This window comes from Mus musculus, chromosome 16 (assembly GCF_000001635.26).
Source record: "Mus musculus strain C57BL/6J chromosome 16, GRCm38.p6 C57BL/6J".
In the NCBI taxonomy this organism is placed as follows: domain Eukaryota; kingdom Metazoa; phylum Chordata; class Mammalia; order Rodentia; family Muridae; genus Mus; species Mus musculus.
Genome location: NC_000082.6, coordinates 20,671,204 through 20,692,886, shown reverse-complemented (window position 1 = coordinate 20,692,886; position 21,683 = coordinate 20,671,204). Strand labels below are relative to the sequence as shown.

The window sequence follows — 21,683 nt, the reverse complement described above, 5'->3', positions numbered from 1 at the left end:
AACTTAATTGAATTCATGTTTAATAATTACAGGCACCGTGCCCCCCCCTTTCCCCTGCCCAGGCAGCAGCAGGGGTGGTGCAGGGGCTGGGGCATATGCCCCCAGCAGCGAGGACGGCAGTCCCAAGAGTGATTTCAGAAAATAAAAAAGGACCCTAGAGGCAGGCGGTAGTGCCCTTCCCCCCGCAAAGACACACCAAATTTCAAGACTTTATATATATCTCTGTGCCCTGGGGGGAGGAGAGAGACACTTGGCAGCATCCTGGAGGGGGGGGGGGCCCAGGCAGCCCCAAGCCATCCTGCCTCATCAGCCACTTTATTAGCTCAAGACACATCGCACTACAGGCACCCACTGCCACTGCCGCCACTGCTGCTGCCGCCCCCCTGCAGTCCAGGCGGCTGGCTGGCTGGGCCATCCACGTGTCCATGGCTCCAAGTCCCCTGCCCCACCCGCCATCAGTTGTGATCAGACTCCTCGTCCTCAGCCTCACGAAGCCAATTGAAGAATGCTGTGACAGATTTAAGGGCCACACCCTTGCCCTGCTGTTCAGCAGGATCCTTGCTGCTCTCCCAGCTGTAGAAGGCGTCTTCCTTCACCACGTCCTCATCATATAGAGCATCAAAGAACATCCGAAGCAGGTCTGCAAGCCACAAGGACATCAATTAGGTGACTAGCCAAAGCGTTAGCAGTCTACACCCGGAGATCCCTCCCAAAAAGACACTGCTAAACACAACCGTGATCTACCATCCTGGTGCTCAGCGACAGAATGCTAATCTCATGACAGACTAGCAATCCTTAGAAACAAATATTTGGAAGACTGAGGCAGATCAAGATAGTAGCTCAAAGCCAACTCTGGCAGCTTAGCAAAACTGAAAAGGGGAAAAACAGAGGCCAGGTGTGGTGGCACAAACCTTTAATCTCATTGCTCAGGAGGAAGAGTTTGAGAGGAGCCTGGTCTGCAATAAAATTTTCTAGGCCAGCTAGTTCTACACAAGTGAGACCATGTCTCAAGAGAACAAAGAGACAGAAGGCTGGGTATAATGATATATCCAGCCTGGGTCTACAGATTGAGGCTATACTAAAAAAAAAAAAAAAAAAAAAAAAAAAAAAAAAAAAAAGCCAAAATAAAAACAAGAAAGGGAAAATGTTAGGCCCGTTACTGGAATCCCATTACTTGGAATATAGAGTGCAAGAGGATCAAAGTTAAGGTAAGCCTAAACTACCTAACTAGTTTGAGGCCAGCCCAGACTACTTAAGATTGCATCACAAAAGACTGACTAAAGAAATAAATAGTTGGAAGTTAGGTTCAACTCTAGGTCCAGCACTGAGTCCATGACAGACAGATTCGAGACAAACTTTGGCAGCCTCTTTGCCACATACTCATACCCTCTCTGGCCTCTAGAATGCTCCACTCTGCCCACTTCTCTTACCATCCCATCTTCCTGGTGAATCCCCCAGGAACCTTTAGCCATCACAGCAGTTTCCCTGAGGTGCTTGTCTTTTTTTTTTTTTTCTTTTTTTTTAGTTTTCGAGACAAGGTTTCTCTGTATAGCCCTGGCTGTCCTGGAGGAACTCACTTTGTAGACCAGGCTGTCCTGGAACTCAGAAATCCGCCTGCCTCTGCCTCCCGAGTGCTGAGATTAAAGGCGAGCACCACCACGCCCGGTTGGTGCTTGTCTTACAATGCAATCCCAGAACACCATCCACCCCATTCCTCACAAACTCCATTAGGTGAAGCACAGGACCTCAAGGCCAGCTCTAAGGTGATAAGCTAGCTTACTAACTACGGGAAGTTCAAGCCTGGGTTCATCCCTCTGGGTTTCCCACATCTCTGGGTAGAGCTGATCCTTCACTTATCCCACAACTGTGCTCCAAAGCCATCTGCTTTCTCAGAGAGCCCTGTACACCTGCTTATCTACTTTGCCCCACACATTTACCACATTTCTGTTAAGTCCAATCTTGCCACAAACAACCTTTTAACTACCCCACAGCTAAACAAGATTTTTGTACTTGTTTTTCTGTCTCAGACAACTATCTCAGTTCTCTCCAATTCAGAACTTTGGACCCCTACTTACTCCATCAAATTCTGTAGCTTGATAGTAAGACGTCGATGTTTTTTGTTTTTTTATATTTTTTTTTGGTTTTTCGAGATAGGGTTTCTCTGTATAGCCCTGGCTGTCCTGGAACTCACTTTGTAGACCAGGCTGGCCTTGAACTCAGAAATCTGCCTGTCTCTGCCGATGTCGATGTTTTAAATACTCAAGGTTTTTAATGTTTAGATAGGCTCCTGCCACACTATAGCATCTAGCATTTTCAACCATTTTCCTATACCAAACTTTTTTTGCTCACAGGCCCCTGCCCTATCTGTGTTCTCCATTTTACCAGAGCTCTTATCTTGAGGCAATCCCATTCCAAGCAAGCCAGTCTCCACTGTAAAATAGAAGTAAACAGCTAATTGACAGCATTTTAAAGGTACTTATGTTTTAGGTACTGTTTTTTGTTTTGTTTTTTATTAATGTATGTAGTAGCCTTGGTTGTCTTGATCAGAAACCCATTTTCCCATTTCCTGAGTGCCACCATGACCAGCTGGGGTAGGGATCATTCTCTAAAACAGGGTCTAATTAATCATCCTAGGCTGGCTTTGCACTTAGAGATCTTCTTCCCTGCCTCTGGTGATCACAGGGTACGGCACTACTGTTCTCACCTCAAATTCTTTTCTTTGCTTACAATCCTTACTCTATTCTGTGCAAGACCCCCATCAGTACTCACCTGGCCTTTAGTATCTGGCCCCTCACCCCTACTTCTTCATTCCCTCTTGTTCATGACTGCAGCACTTCCTTCAGTAGCGCTTTCCATGTCTCTATGCACAGGTAACCAACCCACACCCATCATCTCTTAGAGCTATCTACCAACACTCATGCTTTGACTCCAGGCCAGCACAGAACCATGCTCTATTTGCTCATTACAGTTTTTTAACACCTAAGCATGCCCATGTCCTGAATTTGTAAACCTCATACACAGTCATAAGCCCCCATCTTCCAATGTGGGAAAGGGAGATAAATCCATCCCTAATAGCTATTAAAAAGGCAGGCAAGCACTGGGCGGTGGTGACACACGCCTTTAATCCCAGCACTTGGGAGGCAGAGGCCGGCGGATATCTGAGGCCAGCCTGGTCTACAGAGTGAGTGAGTTCCAGGACAGCCAGGGCTACACAGAGAAACCCTGTCTTAGAAAAAACCAAAAAGGCAGGCAAGCACTTCAGCCTTGTATCAGACAGATGGGCACATGGTATCTGAAAGATGCTACTGTTTATCACCTCTGCATTGCTGTCATCTACTGGTCAAGCACAAAGCGGGCAGGCAATCAACCCTCCAGGCTTAGATTAACTCACTCCATTTGTAGGCAAGGAAACAAGCAGAGGGTAGGGTAAGTAACAATCAAATCACCATGGCATTTTGCTCTTTCCCCCGCCTCTCTTGGCTTGAGTACCTTCCATGACCAGCTTCTATCTGGCAGCCCCTCTGTCCCACCCTCACCCCTGCAGCCTGGCTTACTGGCAGGCTGTTCTAAGGTCACTACAAGGGCCTGGAGAGCATAGAGTGCTTGTAGCTCCTTCTGCTCATCACACAGGTATTTCTGCAGCAGTCTTGCTCGCACTTTCAACACTTGAACATCCACTCGGAGAGGAGTCTCAACTACAGGGGGGGGGGGGGAACAAAACAGAGTAATGAAGACTTCACCTGGCTTGGCTGGCCCTAGAAGGCCAAGACCAAAACTCCTTTCCCCCCATTAGATTGCCTGGCTCACCCTTGTCCCACCACTCCCCTGGCTTACAGATAATTGCAGAATAACAGACAGTTGTCATGAGGGCTCGAACTAATGTATTGGATGCTATCTGCTGCTCATTTAGGTTGGCCTGTACAGAAAAACAAATAGACTCTAAGTATTCACTCTTGTTACTCCCAAACCATCCACCTCAAAAACTACCTCTTTCCTTCCCCCATATCCACGAAAAACATACGTCTATCCAGTCGAACACACGCTGATTACTGCCGCCGTCCTTCAGCAGCTTCTCTAGCTGCCTACGAAGCTCCTCAAAGGCAAGTGTCCTCTGGCCAGGAGCTTCAGATTCTTCTCCCAAGGTATATTCCACCTTCTATAAACAAATGACCAAAACTAGTGTAAAAGATGAGGGAAAGATGAGACTAGCTAGCCCCAAATGCAGAATAAGTGAACTCCAGTGTCAAACCTTTTCAGCCACAAATGAGCCAACGTCTTGGCCCTCTGCTAGAAATTCCCTCCAGCTCAGCCCAGCCTCTCGCCACAGCATCCCCACCTTTTTGGGACCCTGAAAAACAAAAGACCAATTCAGCATCTCAATAGCTACTTCTACACATGGCCCTTGACTCTTAGGACTCAATAGTTCAATAATCATACTACATAGGCACCACCCTTCTATGCCTAGATTAAATAAACATCACAAGGAATAGGAACTCACTACCACCTCAGTGGTATGACATTAGGATGGGGGAGCGCATCTAGGAAAAGTATCACTTAGAGTTTGTAGAACTCTTAAGAAATCACTGGATCTGCCGGGCGTGGTAGCCACGCCTTTAATCCCAGCACTCGGGAGGCAGAGGCAGATGGATTTCTGAGTTTGAGGCCAGCCTGGTCTACAGAGTGAGTTCCAGGACAGCCAGGGCTACAGAGAAACTCTGTCTCGAAAAAAAAAACAAAAAAACAAGAAACCAAACAAAATGCCTATTGGTTTCCTACATTCAGAAAACCTTACACAATAAGGTTTTCATCTTCATACCTACACCTTCATCTTCACAAAACGTCCCTTTCAATCTTGTCTTACCCCTCAGAGTTCTAGACATTCAAACTTCACACTACATACCCAACTTCTTACAACCACGGGCACCACTCTCAACTTGACGTTTTCAAGGCCCTACATTCCAGACACCAATTAGCTTTCATAAAATAGTTGTAGTGCTCATCAAAGGTGGTCTTCCATTGCAAACACTCCATGGCCGGTCCTGAGATACTGTGATACTGTCTCCCATTTCACTCTAATCACTGAGGCTCCCATCTCTTCCTCTGCTCTGTACCAAGCTGGAGTTCACACTGTTTAACTGCTATAATCCTAGGATCTCGGTCTATAGTGAACTGTTCAAAGAAACACCAGTCAAATGAATTAGCCACGGGTCTAGGGTCTTTCTTTGCCAATCTTCCTTCAGCCCAGGAAGAACTCACGACACAAACTACCTATTTAACACTTTTCCTCTTTCAAGTATCAAAAGTAGTCCTAGCATTACAAATACTCCAGGCCAACAAAGGACCAAGAGGCTCCATGGTCACCCAAGGCAGCCAAAGCCATAAAAAAGTCTCTGAATATATCAACCTTTGAAAGGTTCAACTCACCATGCTCTTGCATAAGAGACCCAGGATCTCCAGCAATAAAGAAGTAGCTTTGCCCATGGGTCTCAGAGGCTTCGTAATTTCCCTGTAAGAAAGATCATCAATCCCGATGGCCTCCAAACCCAAGTCTGTAACTTGTCTCACTTCCTCCATTCTGTCTCTCACACCCACAAAGGGAGGGAGGGCCTACCTGAAGAGCTCTCCCATGGGCACCCCATCTTCCTGGAGAATAGGTGTAATCAGTTCTGCCAGGTAAAGCCATACATGAGGGATATCAATTTCCATGTCCTCAGCCAATTCTAGTGTTTCATACAGCCTGAAAAGGGAATAAGGGGTCAGGGCATTTAGAGATGGGTTAGACACCCTGCTTCTAGGGAAATACACAACTAAAAATCAAATGTGGAGCCCCCCCCCACCCCCCGAAACATTTTCCAGACATGAGACAACCTCCAGCTAAAATCTGAGATTTCAGGAATCCCACAAAGGAGAAGGAATTGGTGAGCTATGCGGATACGGACTAACACGAATCCTACCCTTGATAGTACTGGGCAGTAGAGAGGTGCCCCGCACAGAGCAGTTGGTGCAGTAGTCGCCCCATATGCTCACGAGCAATGGTACTACGCTCCAGCGTGGACTCGATACCAAGCCGTACGAAGATGAAGAGCAAGGAGGGTGAAGCCAGCTCCTGGACACACTGTACTGCCTCCTGAGGCAGTACATATGAAGAAGAAAACCATCATTGCCGGGTCCCCAGCCAATATAGACCATGCCAGTCAGCATGCCTCCCCTTCCCCAACCCTTACAAGCAATCACTAGTCCCTCCCCAGTGCCAACCTTCATGTCATTGAGATGGAGATATTCCTCAATGATGGCCTTAGATTTCTTCTCCACCTCATCCACAGACAGCGCAGCCTTTGGAGGGCTCACTGGAGGTAGAGTGGCTTCCCGCTTCACTACAGGGGAAGAGCTTTTCAGTGACTCGGCTTAAAAGAATCCAGAGTTTCTCAAGAAAGTTGGGGAGTACTCAGTCCCATATCACCCAATAGCCTTTCCCCCCATTCCTCTACAAGCCTTCCCTTCCTTCTCACCAGGATCCCGACCACGATCCTCTGTGAGGCTAGCTGCCTTGCGGAGTCCCTCAGGCTGGGATGGCCGCTCTCTACTTCGCTCCTCCACTTCTTTGCTAAAACTTCGCTTGGTGGCAGGTGTTCTGGCACGATCAAGTCGGTCCCCACGGTCACCTCCCCGCTCACTCCGCTCTAGTCGGTCTCCCCGGTCCCCAGCTTTCTCACCTCGTTCCCGGCTCAAGCTACTCCTGGAAGACAAAACACATGGTTTCTCACCTGTACCACTCAAGCATTTTATGTTGACTATCCAATATTCAGGGCAACCTCGGGGTCTCATTCTTGTCATCAAGGACATGTCCAGGCAATAAAGGAGAGATCCCTATGCTGTGACAACTAAAACCCAATCACAGTATTCTCTAACAACTCCACCCCCAGAAACTCACCTCTGTACAACACGTCTGTTATCTGTGTTCTCTGCGGGTAATGTTTGTTGAAGAGCAGAAAAGCGATTCAAGGTAGCTGGACGAGTAGCTTCCGATGCTAGGAAGGGCAGAAAGCAAACTTCATGAACCCATTTCTACCTTCCAAGAGCTAGAGTACACCACACACCCTTACTACTTTATGCATCCCATTATTGTTTAGGACTCTTGGTCACAAGTAATTCAGGCCTTGGCATCATGTATAACTCCTACATTTATTCCCTAATTACTTATTCTGTATAGGAAAGACGAACTCAAGGAAGCTGAGAATAGCAAGTACCCAAATCCCTACAGTGGCCTCCATACCTGTGTCTGAGGGCTTGGCTCCTGAGCCCCCACTGCTGCCCTTGCCCCAACTCAGTCGTCCTCCAGGTGCAAAAAGCTGGTTGTTAGAATCAATGGAACCAGGCTGCCAAAGGAAAGACAGCAGACTCGTATGTCTTACCTAACTTAAGCCCTTAGCACAAATGACAGGTGAGGCAAGCTTTGACTAAACAGTCAAGAGAGTAAATATTTTAGGGCTTTACAATCCACAGCCTATGGCTACTACTCATTGTTATTATAATGTGAAAATAGTGTTAACATAAAGGAATAACTTGTCATATCAAGTAATTACCCATAGACAGTAAAATTCAAGTTCTATATACTTTTTAAAAAAAGGTTTACTATGAATATACTGTTCTGTCTGCATGTAGGCCAGAAAAGAGCACCAGCCCACGATCATTGCAGATGGTTCCTGGGACTTGAACTCAGGACCTCGAAAGAACTGCCAGTGCTGTTAACCTGAACCCAAATTGTACATACTCTATATACTATATCACACCTTTCTTTTTTTTTTTTTAAAAGATTTGTTATTTATATGAGTACACTGTAGCTGTCTTCATGTACACCAGAAGTGGGCATCAGATCTCTTTACAGATGGTTGTGAGCCACCATGTGGTTGCTGGGAACTGAACTCAGGACCTCTGGAAGAGCAGTCAGTGCTCTTAACCGCTGAGCCAGCTCTCCAGCCCTATTTTTTTAATCACTTAAAATCACTCTTGGCTTGATTTTGGTGGGGTTTTTTTTGTTTGTTTGTTTGTTTTGTTTTCCCGAGACAGGGTTTCTCTGTGTAGCCCTGGCTGTCCTGGAACTCACTTTGTAGACCAGGCTGGCCTCAAACTCAGAAATCTGCCTGCCTCTACCTCCCAAGTACTGGGATTAAAGGCGTGCACCACCACTGCCCGGCAATTTTGGTGTTCTTATCAGCTTACTAAGACCAATATGAACAAATCCTTTAGTGGGTGGCAGTTCATCTAACTAGTCTAAGTTCGGCTATCACCACCCTAGCTGGGGGGGGGGGGGGGGGGGGCGCTAATGCACACTTCATTCTCATCACCCTCCAACTCACCTACTCCAGAAAACAACCTACCTTTGTGATCTTGGTGAGCCGTGAGGTGTCAATGGGGCGACTGCCTTTGCTAATGGGGACTGTATTCCAGCCACCATCATCTACAAGTGGAAGGCCACGGTCTGAGGAAAGGAAAAAGGGAGGGAGGGAGAGTGGGGGGAGCATGTTGGAGTAACAAGTCCTGACAACCCCTTCTTGGGCCACCCTTAGCCTCTCTTCCTCAGGTCCTCAATCCCATCATGTGGTCTCAGTGGCCCAGACACGTGGCACTGACAGAAGTCATCAGCGGAAAGGGTATTATATCCTCTAGGAGCTCCTCTGCCTCCTCAGCCCGAGCCTCACACTCACTGATAGGCGGGCCTGGAGGGCCACCCCGACGTTTGTCGCTGCCCTTGGCCATGAGCTGCTGTACTTTAATATGTTCTCGGTGCTCTTCCATCTCAGCCTCCTTGTGAATTTGATCAATAGTCTTAGGACCCTGATCCCCTCGGCGTGGCACCCAATTACTCTTTGGGAACAAAGTGGAAAGAAAGTTATTTTGGGGTTGGCGGGGACCAGCCAAGGTAGTATCAGAAACTAGAGTAGCAAATGAAATGGGGAAGAGGACACATACCTGCCGCAGATCGAGTACATCCTGCAGCATAAAACGGATGCGAGATGAGGTCTTCTTTTCTTTAATGATTTTTTCCATTTGGTTGAAATACTGATCCATTCGAGGCTAGGAAGCAAATGGATCAGATCAATTGTCTCCCCCTTCCCTCTTTTTATTTTCTCCTGACATTGGTTAAGCATCCCAAACCCCTCAGCCTGTATCTTGTCAGCAAACAGGAGACCCCTATGTCTTACTCATTCACACCACATCCCAGGACCTCTACCTTGGCTTTTGCAAAGTCCAGGTCTTTGCCTATAGTGGTGAGGAGGCGGCAGAGGCATTCCAGGGACTCCTCATCATGGTTCTTAAGTAGCTTGACCACACAGTCATGCATTATTGCTTCTGTTAACATCTTCAACTTGAATAACTCTCCAATAAACTTGATATTCCCTAAAGAGCGCCGCCTAGCTATGTCCCGGGCTTCTTCTAGCTCTTCTTTCAGGCGTCCCCGTTCTTCTGCCTGTCAGACAAAGATTATGTCAAAAAGATAACCAAGGAGCTAGAGAGATGACTCAGGTTAAGAGCACTGGCTGGTCTTCCAGAAGTCCTGACTTCAATTCCCAGCAACCACATGGTGGCTCACACTCACAACCATCTGTAAAGGGATCTGATGTCCTCTTCCAGTGAGCATAAAGGCAGAGTTCTCATATACATAAAATAAAAAAGCAAATCTTAAAAAAAAAAAAAGGATAAGGGGGATCTTGGAGAGAGAGGTGGGTCAGTGGTTAAGAATACTTCTGCTCTTGTGAAAGACCTAGATCCAGTTCTCAGAGGCCGTGTGGTGGCTCAGAACTAACTCCAGTTCCAGGGAATCCTGTACTCTCTCTGGTCTCTGACACCAGATATGTACACTGCACACATATACACATAAAAGCTAAGGACAAAAACCAAACAATCAGCTGGCTACAATTCCTTCTCTGCTCATCTGGACAGACAGCCAGTCCAGCACTAAGCACTCATGCCCTAATGTAGAGAGGGACCCCCAAGATCCTTTAATGGGGTCCAGACTTCTAACTGGTAGTGGTGAGGGTGGGTGTGAGTACAGGGTGTGACTGGCAACACATTCTCTCACCGTAGCAGCTTCATCCATCTCTTTTTGCTTTTTTTCAAAAACTTCATCATCATCTTTGTCTTTCTCAAATTCCTTCTGGCACCGATTTAACAACAGTTTTCGAAAATTCACAGTTACTGTTGGCTTTTCTGTAGTGGGCACTTTCAGCTGTAGGCCAAAGATCACATTAAGATCAGCTCAAGGCAGAAAAGGCTTTTCAAGTCTCCCCAAAAAGCCTATGCTGTAATGCACACTTATTTAGCTACCATTAACAGACAAGGGGGAACCAAGTAAAGTTGTACTGTAGGATCCCCGGGAAGATGCAGGAAGCTAGACAGTAAGATTTAGGAACCTGGGCCAGCAAGATGGCTCAGAGGGTAAAGAAGCCTGCCATGAGAGCTTGGGAATCTGAAGAATCTACATATAAGTAAAAGAGAATTGACTCCACAAGTTATCCTGATGACTGCCAACTGTGCCAACTGTGGTAAACATGCAACTACATAGACATAGGCAAATAAAATGTTAAATAAGTAAAAGCATGAAAAAAACCATCTCTAAGAAAGACTTAGCAAATAGTAGAAACTAACCGCCATGAGGCAGCGGCACATGTTGGCATAAGCCACAGAGAAGTTGGGCTCTGAAATGGCTTTCTCAAAGATGAGGTCAATAACTCCTTTGAGGCGTTCCTCCGTGTCAATGGCCAGCTGTGTCACCTGCTTCATCAGCTGCTGAAACATCTGGGGTGTCAGCTTATTCAGGATGGAGCGTACCCTGCGGAACAGGTCCTGTGGAGAAGAGAGGATCTAGTGAAGTACTCAAGATAAACACAGGCTGCTGAGACAGTACAAAATGGGTCTGAGCCCAGACAGTATAGTAAAGAGAATGAGGTAAGACTTGCTAGTACCTGGGTCTTGCTTCCATCAGCATCCTCTTCCCCTCGATCCTTATCAGCTGCTGTCCGTTTGCTACTGGGTTTCCAAGCCTTCTCTGCTTTATTTAGTTTTATGTCTTCAGTCATTATCACTGAGGAAATGATCTTGCGAGTTTCCTTTCGTGGGCCCTGCTGAGAGCGCCTGGGTCCCAGGCCAGCCTGCTAGACAAGGGATGAAGACAACTTAAGACAGAGAACAGCAAATACAATGTGACCCCATTTCCACACAGCTCTGAGACAACTTCTCCCCAATGGATGACACATATAAGATTCTACCCCATTCGTTAACAATCTGCCCCTCAACCAGCCCCACTCACCGGCCCTCGGGGCAGCTCCCCACCTGGCCCACCCCTCGGGGGCCCACGGTTGCTGAGGGCTGGTCGGCCAAGATTGGCAAAAGATGGAGTGAAATCTGGGCCACAGTTTATGCCAGGTAGTCTGGAGGGATCCAGTTGCCGAAGTGGTGTTTTATTGGCCTGCAAAGAAGATTGGTGTCTTACAAACAAGTTAGAATGACTGTCTTCTCTTTGACTACCTCAGGCACTTCCAGATCAAACCAACCTTCCTCCAAACACCAACCTTGTCCAGCACCACATCAGTGATATGGGGCAATCCTTCTGGCTTCTGCATGCTGGCAAAGATGAACTGAAAGCCCAGCAGGAATTCTCTGTCATAACGCTTCTTTTCTTCAAGGTTTAGAGGCTTCCACTGATCTGCAAGAGAGGATGCATCAATCACACTCCTGTGTCCTGCAATAGGAAACCCATCTCTCATGGAGGTAGGTAAGTATTTCTCAACCACTCTTCTTCTTAAACACACCTGACTTGTACTCATACTTCTGCTCCCCAGGCTGGATGTTCTCAGCATTATGAATTTTGTCTTCCTTAGAGTCCCAGGTTTCTTCTGTTTCCTCAGGCTGTGTGGGCACCATGCTGCCCTCAGACTCTGGGCTTGGGTTGCTGCCAGTGGGAGGCTGATTCTCTACCTCTGGTACTGCTGGGTCCACCTTCAATCATAGATGAACACCCAGGTTCAGTTGCATGATCATTGCCTCCAAACCATGCATCTCCCTCAACTAATTCTTACTTCCTTACCTCCTTGAAGGCATCTAGAAGGTCTCCTACAGCCTCCTTCTTATTTAGCTCTTTAATTTTCCGTCTCCTCTTTGGCACAGACACTGCCACTAGAGGAGAAAGAAGAGGACAAGGTGTGAACAATTTAAGTATCCCTAACAGAGAGAAAAAGAAAAAAAAGTGAAAACCAGCCATAGCATTCCTCTACCCTTCACCCACTTTAAATGATAAAATCCTCTCTATAAATTAGGCATCGTGGCAGATTTTTGTAAATCCCTGAAGTTGATAGACAGAGTTCAAGGCCAGCTCGGGCTACATAAGACCTTGTTTAATAAAAGCTTGAGTCAGCTGGACGGTGGTGGTGCACGCCTTTAATCCCAGCACTTGGGAGGCAGAAGCAGGTGAATTTCTGAGTCCGAGGCCAGCCTGGTTTACAAAGTGAGTTCCAGGACAGCCAGGGCTACACAGAGAAACCCTGTCTCGAAAAACCACACACACACACACACACACACACACACACACACACACACACACACACACACAAAAGCTTGAGTCCTCAACTCTACTTAGGGTCTAACACACTAGGCCACAATGCCAGCCTATTTTGTGAGGCTGTTCCCAAAACGATGGTGCACACCTTTAATCCTAGCACTCGGGAGGCAGAAGCAGGCAGCCAGACTACATCAAGATCCAATCTCAAAACAAAGCAAAACATTAAGAGGTGCCAAGTGGGAAGTCAGTGAAGAGAGAGCATCTCCAGAATGAGCAACGTCAATCATCCAGCCACACCTCCTTACCCTGGGTAGCTGCTGCCACCTCTAAATTCTGAGACAGCTGGGCTGGGACAGGAGTACTGTCAAGGGGGACGTCCTCTCCTCCCTTCTCACTCTCAGCTTCTCCACCTTCTTCGTCATCGTCATCTTCTTCCATTTCTTCCTCCTGAGCAGGAGAAGTATCTGAAGGAGCCACAGGTGGAGCAGGAGAGAGAATGCTGGCCAGTGCTGCTGATGAAACCTTCTTGGCCTGTTCCTCTGGCTCACTGACTGGGCTTAAATCCACAGCTGGTGGTGAGGGGGCTCCGTTGAGCAGTTCCTCAGGCTGGGCAGTTGGAGCAATGGGCACGAGCGATTCAGAAGCACAAGGTGATAGAGGGGGAGGAGCTGGCTCTGTGCTTGACTCCACCTCTGGTTCCAGATCCTCAGATGGGATCACGCCATTGGGCTCATGAGTTTCAACCTTGTGAGGCACCAGGGCCGTGGAAACCTGGAGAGGACTGGAAGAGAACTCAGATTCTGGAATGGGTTTGCTGAGTGTCACTTCTACTTCCAGTATGGGTTCGGCAAGAGTGGGTTCTGGAGAGAGGCAATACGGCTCCCCAGTTTCACAAGAGATAGGGGTCGATTCTTCTACAGACATTGGTATCATCCCTGTTGTCATAGTGTCCCCAGGAATAGAGAGGACTCCAAGATTAGACTCAGACCCCGGCTCCAAAATTGGGGGTGGTGATGGGGTTGGAGAAGGCGACGAAGGCTGAGATTCTGTGCCAGGGCTATGCTCTGGGCCAGGCAGTCCTGGCCGCCCCCCAATGGCTGCTCCCTGCGACCGGTCATCTGCAGGAAGAATGGATGCATGACAGCAAGTCCTTCACTGTTCTTGTTCTTCCTCTTAGTGAAGCTTACTTCCAATTTAACAAAACACATCCCAACCTTCTCCCACCTTGGCTGTTCTCACCCCTCATCCAAACAGTGCAACTTCAAACCCACTACAGGACACCTAAGTCATTCTCTGGTACTCAGTTTGAATCACTCCTTCAAGTGTAAATCCTCACACTCCCCACTTCCCCCGTAAAGGTTGTGCCACTGCCTTCCTTACCTGGCCGGATAATGACAGCAACCTGAGGCGACTCCCCATTGGGTTGAGGCTCCAGACTGCCTCCCGTCTGCAGGACACAAAGCGTTATAAGTTTGCACTGAAGAGTTCCACACCCTTCTCTACTAGAGTCATTTCTACTTTAGCTCTGCCTAGAAATCCAGGAAAGCAGGGAAATGGGAAACAAACCCCTAAGGTGAAGGGAAAGATCAAGTGACTTCGGAATCTAGGGCAGAATAGCTGTCCAAACCAAGGTATCACTCAAAGATATGACAGTACCTGGGGAGGAGTGGGTGTGGAGGCAGTGCGGGCCCCAGACATGATCTCTTCTGTGATATCCTTCCCTCCTTGGTTTGGGTCTCGAATTCGGATCTGGGGAAAAAAAGCTATAGGATGAGTGGGAAGCAGAAGAAGCCCACCTCTCCACCCTGCCCCTCCTAACACTCTGGGCCAACCTCCCACCCCTACTGGGAAGCAGGTGGGTGGGTGCCAGAAACCCCATGAGTTCTACTGTCAACCCATCCGGCTGCTCTTGTAGTCGCTGCCCTAGCCCCCACCCCAAGACTCTTGACCTCACAGAGCAGCCCAGTACATCACAATGCCCCTCCCTCCCTCCCCTCTACCCACCAGCAATCCCTAAGTCAATAGCCAAACACCCTAGGCCTAAAGACCCCCATCAAACATCCGGCTAGCTCACTTGTGGCTAGTCGGTCTGATCTCTAGGGGTAGGGCCCAGATGCAGTGGGTGGAGCCAGGGTGACTCAGCGGCTTCCCCAGCCCTGGCACCCTATTCTGGGCACCGTGCCCAGGGCTTGAGGACTGAGCAGAGGCGGAGGCCTCCAGAGCTTCCAGGACCAAGGAGTTAGGAGCACAGAAAACAAACCATTTCCAAAGCTAACCACCAGCATCCCCAAAACAACCACACATCTTGTGAACCTACTAGAGCCCAAGTCTCTTGGGTCTTTCCCTGCTGCCCAAGTCGTCTTCTGAGTTCTTCTACAGAACAATCCCCTTACAAGGGACTTCTCCACAGACCTTACTCTCTGCTTACATTCAGGTCTATGAAGTTTTGCTCCCACAAGCGCAACATTCCAGCCAACAGCAGACCATGAGTGTCCCTTTCCAGGTATCCCAGAGCTCCTAGCTGCTACTTACAGTTTTCCGTTCCCTCTTAGGAGCAATCTGGGGTGGCTGGTTCATCAAAACTGGGGCAGGAGCCACACTAGCAGGAAACTGCTGCACACCTTGGGCTGGGTAATAGGCTCCAGCTTGGGGGAAGAAGGACAGAAAAGATTCGTGACAGCCTCAAGATCCAAACATATACTAATATGCGTTTGAACACCTCCCACTGCAGAACCTCTCATCATACACAGCCGGCCCCTTGCCCTGCCCTGCCCGCCTCCCCAGGGAATTAGGTGTCTGTCAAAGCAGGGGAACCAGTTTGAACTGCATTTACAAGAATTCCTCACAGATACACACACCTTATAGGAAGGAACTCCTTCCTCTCTACACTAGCTACCAAGTACCTGTTCTACCCCACAAGACATTCATTCATACACGTGTGTGTGTGTGTGTGTGTGTGTGTGTGTGTGCGCGCGCGCACACACGCACGCACACACACACACATCCCAACCCAGCAACACACATGCACACCCTCAACTTGAGACACAATTAGCTCTTTGGCAGGGAATGAACAGGGTTTTCCAAATTGTCCCACTTAAGCTGACTCAAATTCCTAACTCGGCCCTTTGCAAGGGGCAACCATAACAAAAAGTAACATCCAGCTTAGAGAAATAAAAATTCCCTAAAGCAATTGTTTCCAAAGCGGGGTAAATTTGTAGCTCATCCCTAGTTCCCACTTATTCCTTTTGAAAGTATCAATGGTGGTTATATGTTTAATCACACACACACAACTATACATATACATATACATAAGATCTTCCTGATGGGAAATTTTTTTTAAAGATACTGCTGCAAGCTTAGCATGCTAACATATGCTTGTAATTCCAGCAATTAGAGGCAGGGGGAACACTGCAAGTTTAAGACTAGCCTGGTTTACATGACAAATTTCAGGCCAAGTTAGAACTACCTAAGACTGTCTCAAATAAAGCCAATAAAAGCCGGGCGTGGTGGTGCATGCCTTTAATCCCAGCACTCGGGAGGCAGAGGCAGGTGGATTTCTGAGTTTGAGACCAGTCAAACCCTGTCTCGAGGGAAAAAAAAAAAAAAACCACAAAATAAATAAAGCCAATAAAGTTCACAGAGTTTTTTCTTTGAACATAAATGAGAACTAGCTACAAAAACCACTCAAATCCACATTACTGTCTCCCAACTATGAAAAGAAAGCCCATGTAAAGTTCACTAACTTGGCTTTCAGGTCAGAGCCTGTATGTCTTTCAGTATATTTTTATTATGTGTCTATGTGGAGGTATGTCTCTGTGAGGTATCCAGAAGGTCCAGAAGGGTTGGATCCACCAAGAGTTGAAAGTTGCAGACAGCTGTGACCTGCCTAACACGGGTGCTGGTACGGAACTTGGCCTCTCTGCAAGAGCAATTCACTGGGCTATACCTCCAGCCCTTTCTTTTTTAAATGATCAGCTTATTCATTCATTTACGTGTGCATGGGCTGAGTGGAAATATGAAAATAACTAGTGGGAGTCAGCTGTCTTCCTACCACCTGGGTCCCAGTGATCAAACTCAGGTCATCAGGTTTGGGGGCAGGTACTTTGACCCACAGAGCCAGACTGAAGTTCCTAACCCTGTTTCTTTGTTTTGAGACAGGGTGTTACTATGTACCGCTGGCTGTCCTAAACTCACTACATAGACCTGATTGGCTTCAAACTTAAGAGATCCGCCTGTCTCAGCCTCCTTTGTGCTGGATGGGATTAAAGGAGTGTACACTTTTACTTCTTGAAGTAGGAAAGATTCCAACTCTCTTGGCAAAGGATCAAAACTTCCTTTACCAACATATGTTAAATATTAGGCACTAATCCCCATCATCTATTAATCCTATCATTTTAAAAAACCAAAAGCATACAGAAGAATAGCTTAGCATTTAGAAATACTGACCACCTAAGCTGTTCCCTAGGATACACTCTCCCCACCTACTCCCTGCCCGGCTTACCATAGGTCCCAAACTCGGTAGGGCTTGCACCTGGATAGAAGCCTGGGGCTCCTGGCTGCACAGGGTACTGCTGTGTTGGGACAACATATGTGGAACGCCCCTGAAGGGGGTTGGGGAAGAAAAGAGGGAAAAGAAAGAGATGAGAAAAACTACAAACACCACACACATCACATTGTGAAGTAGGGTAAGCCAAACCTGGACAATGACCACAAGTCCCACCCCTATAAGAGGAATGGGTCCAGAAGGCCGGGTAGGAAAAGTGGAGGAGGACTACACACTAGGTAACCTGACTTCCAGCCCCAGCCTCACCTGTCCAGGGATATAGTAGGCTCCTTGGGAGGCTGAGTAGGAGATCTGGGAAGGGATCATCATTACTTGGGATCCAGCAGGGTAGACATGGGGAGCTGGGCCAGGACGGGCAGGGGCTGCACTCTGCACTCGGGAGGCTGCACTGCTAGGGGGCTGGGCCCGGCTAGGGTAGAAGTGCTATTAGGAAAACAGAAAGCAAGTGGGGTCAAAATGGGAGGAATAAACAGCAAAATCAGCATTCCACAATGTCCATACAGTCTTAAGAGTACAGCACTTCAGCGCATGGCGATCAATCCTTCCCAAGCCCCACATGACCAACTGATGGCTAAGTGGCCTCCTTACACTTGCCTTCTAACCTGGATGAAAACTTTGTGTCCTGTAACTGTCCCTGCCATGCACACTCAGTCACCTCCAGACTACCCCTCCAGAGGCCTCCTAACAGCTAGATAACATCATGCCCTTCTGGACAACAGACTCCCCAGCATGCACGATCCCTTCAAGTACCGAGGCTAACTGCTACATGCAACAGTCTCCCAGTTCTGGGATACTTTGCTTGTCAACAGTTGACTTCTAACATGCAGTATTTGGACTCAAACTCCTAAAGTGCAAACAAGGCACCCACCGTGACCATCCCAATCTGTGTCTAGCTACGGACTAGGGTGGAGGATGGGGTGACACCAAAGAGGTGGCTTGGGATTAGAAAAGGGGTATTACCTGCAGAGACCTGAATCCTCCCTGAGAGCACATGGGGACAGGAAAGACGACAATTATCCCCAAGGTGATGGAGTGGGGTTAGGGGGAGTGAAGTGGGTAGGAAAAAGACCCTTCCACTTGGGGAGAACTTGGAGAACACAAAAAAATAAAACCACAGCTGGAATGTTTATCTCATTACAGTTCAAAGAGAACGGGAGAAGAGGAACAGGGTAATGCCAACCTCCTAGTATAGTAGTAAAGAGCTGGCAGCAGGGCCCACAGGACAGCCTCCAATTTCCAAAGGCTCAAAGACCCCAGTAACACCACTCTCACACTCTACGAACTTCACAGAGGGTCAGCCACCCTAAGTAACTAACAGCACGTAAGAACTCAGAGCAACTGTCAAGGAATGGAGGGGCAAGTATACAGTGTCCATAGTTCCCATACTAGCCCCAAACCAGCAGCTCATTTTCCCAGTTCCCACCCAAGCCTACTCAAGCCACAGTCCCTCACCTGGCGGGGCTGAGAAGGCGTGTTCATTTGTGTCGCTTGAGGCGTGCTAAACACCACCGGTGCAGTCTGCCCCGGGGGAAACGCTGGCTGAAGGGGAGAGACCAGAGTTCAGCAAGAGGGGAAGCCTGGGTGGGGCTTAAACCCAAGCTGGTGAAGTATGGGGAGCAGACCTGTAGTAACAGCCTCAGCAGTCCACATGTTCCCTCCCTGTGACAGCCCCAGGGACAGCCAGGGGCCCTATCTCAATTTGGCAGCAGGCAGCTGCACTTTGCCCTGACACAGATGGGGGTGGGAAAACTGGGAGCTGCGTGACCTCCACCCCGCCGGAGTCCTGATCATTTAGCCTTGATTACCTGTGGGAGTCCAGGGGACCTGGCGGGTGGGGGGCCTGTGGGCTGGGGAGCTTTGTTCATTTCATTTGGTGCCACATTAGGGTCCCCCCAGCACCTGTTGGAAAGAGCAGAGCTCGGAACGAGGAAAGGACCCAAGCTTATGGCAAACGGGCTGGGGGAAAGGTTGTATCAAGAGCTAGGGCCAACACGGATTAAGGGAGGTGCCAAGTGAATGCAGAAACAGAAAACATACAGCCTGAGGACCCCACCAGCACACTGCAACACCCTGACCCCACCCTTGCCTGCTCAAACAGCCCCCTCACTCACCCCCTCGGTTAAGAATAAGTCCACAGTGCGGCCTACAGGTTCTGGGCATCCGAAGGCCTGGGGTTGGGAGGTGAGGGGTATCAACCTGGCTCCACGGGGCCCAAGACCAACCAGACCGGAAATTCCAGGTCTTGCTGGCACCAGGCTCCCGGATCACAAATGAAGCCGGCTGCTCCGGCCGTGATATCCCCACCCCCCACCCGGGGACACCGGGTTCGAAGCCTGCCGCGGGGCACTCGCGCGGGGCCGGAGAGGCCTGAGGCCGCCCGGGAACACAAGCCAGGAAGGGCGCGAGTCCGGCCGCACCAGCAGGGCGGGCGGCGACCGCCGCGAAAGCCGGCTCGGGGCAGGCGAGGGTCGGCCGCCGGGCGGGGCTGGGGGCTCCTCCCTGCCCGCCGCCGCCGCCTCCCAGCTCTGCGCAACGCGGCCAGTGCCAAAGAACAACGTGTCACTTCCCGGCGGCCGCCCGGGCCCCGCAGGGGGAGGGGGTGGCGGGTTTGCGCCGCACAGCCTGCGCCGGGCCGCGGCCCAGGCCGGGCGGAGGTGACTGTCTCGCCGCCACCCCAGCGCCCTCCCCGCCCGGGCCCTGCTCCCCACCCCCACCCGGGCCCGGCCCGGCACACGTGGGCCGGGGATCGGCCTGGCGAGTAGGGCCTGGGCGCAGGCTCGGAGCCGGGGCGCCGGGGCGTCGGCGCAGGGTGGCGGGCCCCGGCCCGGATGGCGGCGGATGCGGGGGGAGGGGTGGGGGGCCGGGTCGGGCCCGGACATGGCGGCTTTACCTTCAGTCTCCTTCAGTCCGCGCGGCCGAGCCCCACGCAGCCGCACAGACGTAGTCCACAACCATTTCCGGCTCCCCGCACAGATCCCGCTCGGCGGCCACCGCTTCTCCGCAGGCGCAGCCAGCGCCCCACGTGACCGGCGCAGAGGGCGGAGCTGCGCTGGCGCCGGGGAAGCACATGGGATTTGCTCCGCCCCATCACGTGACACCCACTGCCCGCCCCCGTGTCCCCTCCCGAACTTTGGAACTCCCAGGCCGACCCCCTCTGAGGCTCTGGCGGTTCTTTAGTTCATTCATACTTTGCGCAAGCATTTATTGAGCGCGTGAGTGCTAAGTGAAGTGCCGGCCTGGAGCTCAGAGTGCGGAATCTAAAAAGCAGTCCTGCCCTAGTAAGTGTAGTGTGCAAATTATGCAGCCTCTGAAAATGCTATAGATTTGATCTTTGATAGACCTATTAACAAAGGAAATTCAATATTGCACCAAAGAAACTGCCGCAATCTAAAGAAGCAATTTTACTTTTGTTTTTTTAAAAAAATCAGTTGCTCCTAGGGAAACGCAAAAGTCAACATGAAAACTTTGGAATAATGGAAAAAGGAATCCCAAAGCTGTACGTGTGCTGACTGGCTAAGGCAGGGAATCAGTTACCATAAGCTTTAAAGTAGGGAAATGTCACCAGGCAGTGGCGAGCCACGCCTTTAATCTCAGCATTCCAGAAAGATAGGCAGGTAGATCTCTGAGTTCAAGGCCAGCCTGATCTACAAAGCAAGCTCCAGGACGGCCAGAGTTACAGAGAGACCACATCTTGAAGATTTCTGAGATGGTTCAATGGTTGGCGCACTGGTTGCTCTTTATTGCCTGCTCTTCAAGAGGATCTGGGTTTACTTCCCATAACCCATAAGGCAGTTCATGTCTGTGTGTAACTCTGATTCGTTAGAATTCTGCCCTCTTTTGCCCTCTAAAGGCACCACATATGCATGTAGTGCACAGACATATGAAAACAAAACATTCATACACGTAAATATTTAAATTTTAAAAATAGGAAAATTTGAACTGGGTGGTGGTAGTCCACACCTTTAATCCTAGTACTCCAGGGGCATAGGCAGGAGAATCTCTGTGAATTAAGGGCTAGACTAGTGTAGAGAGCTAATTCAGGACAGCTAGGGTTACACAGAGAAACCCTGTCTCGAAAAACAAAAAAAATAGCCAGGCTGTGGTGGTGCACGCCTTTAATCCCATCACTTGGGAGGTAGAGGCAGGTGGATTTCTGAGTTTGAGGCTAGCCTGGTCTACAGAGTGAGTTCCAGGAGAGCCAGGGCTACAGAAAAACCCTGTCTGGAAAAACCAAAAAAAAAAAAAAAGAGTTGTACTCTATTGAACTGAGCATTTGAGCATTTAGTTAGGTAGCAGAGCCTTTCCCACTGGCCTTTCTCCCTCTCACATGCTACCTCCTAGCATGCATTATATCACAGAATTGGTGACCTAAGTGAGGGGGGCAATAATGTAAACTTCATCACTGTGCTACCAAGAAAGCAAGGCTACAGGGTGGGCAAATGCGGGCACAAGGATCCTCTAGATGGCCTGAGTCCTCAGTGGTCATGTGCTTTCCCAGCATTTGGGAGACCTTGGGTTCAATATGCAGTAACAGAAAACAACCAGTCCAAAAAAAAAAAAAAA

The 21,683-nt window shown here is 49.2% G+C and overlaps 1 protein-coding gene and 1 non-coding gene across 20 annotated transcripts; both read right to left on the bottom strand.

Moving 5' to 3' along the window:
• Positions 1 to 3: 3 nt before the first annotated feature.
• Eif4g1 (eukaryotic translation initiation factor 4, gamma 1) lies at positions 4 to 20,167 on the bottom strand. Of its 19 annotated transcripts, none has more exons than XM_006521935.1 (34): positions 20,011 to 20,167; positions 19,232 to 19,288; positions 18,926 to 19,019; positions 18,573 to 18,659; positions 18,081 to 18,101; positions 17,367 to 17,543; positions 17,058 to 17,157; positions 15,089 to 15,201; positions 14,213 to 14,305; positions 13,937 to 14,003; positions 12,862 to 13,674; positions 12,086 to 12,174; positions 11,811 to 11,997; positions 11,571 to 11,704; positions 11,309 to 11,467; positions 10,965 to 11,153; positions 10,648 to 10,845; positions 10,082 to 10,228; positions 9,233 to 9,469; positions 8,971 to 9,075; positions 8,706 to 8,865; positions 8,379 to 8,479; positions 7,274 to 7,376; positions 6,932 to 7,028; positions 6,510 to 6,736; positions 6,256 to 6,374; positions 5,955 to 6,127; positions 5,612 to 5,737; positions 5,425 to 5,506; positions 4,250 to 4,348; positions 4,022 to 4,156; positions 3,835 to 3,916; positions 3,555 to 3,695; positions 4 to 640 (listed from the first exon to the last, which is right to left on the bottom strand). In XM_006521935.1, the coding sequence occupies exons 3-34, from the start codon at positions 18,983 to 18,985 to the stop codon at positions 456 to 458; spliced, it is 4,806 nt and encodes a 1,601-aa protein (XP_006521998.1). In that variant the 5' UTR covers positions 18,986 to 19,019; positions 19,232 to 19,288; positions 20,011 to 20,167; the 3' UTR covers positions 4 to 455. The 19 variants fall into 19 exon arrangements, with proteins under 19 accessions (XP_006521998.1, XP_006522000.1, XP_011244163.1 ...); XM_006521937.1 differs by having other exon boundaries at positions 10,965 to 11,150; XM_011245861.1 differs by having other exon boundaries at positions 17,058 to 17,127.
• On the bottom strand, positions 8,574 to 8,631 carry Snord66 (small nucleolar RNA, C/D box 66). The gene has a single exon (NR_028530.1). It is a non-coding gene; the product is annotated as a small nucleolar RNA, C/D box 66 (small nucleolar RNA).
• Positions 20,168 to 21,683: the final 1,516 nt, after the last annotated feature.

What these genes read in the sequence shown, in the direction of transcription:
- Eif4g1 (XM_006521935.1), bottom strand. Translation starts at nt 18,985, where the DNA reads ATGAACAAAGCTCCCCAGCCCACAGGCCCCCCACCCGCCAGGTCCCCT. An exon ending in GAGGATTCAGGTCTCTGCAG is followed by an intron (nt 17,544 to 18,080) that starts GTAATACCCCTT and finishes TTTTCCTAATAG; the next exon opens with CACTTCTACCCTAGCCGGGC. An exon ending in TGGACTTTGCAAAAGCCAAG is followed by an intron (nt 9,076 to 9,232) that starts GTAGAGGTCCTG and finishes TTTGCTTCCTAG; the next exon opens with CCTCGAATGGATCAGTATTT.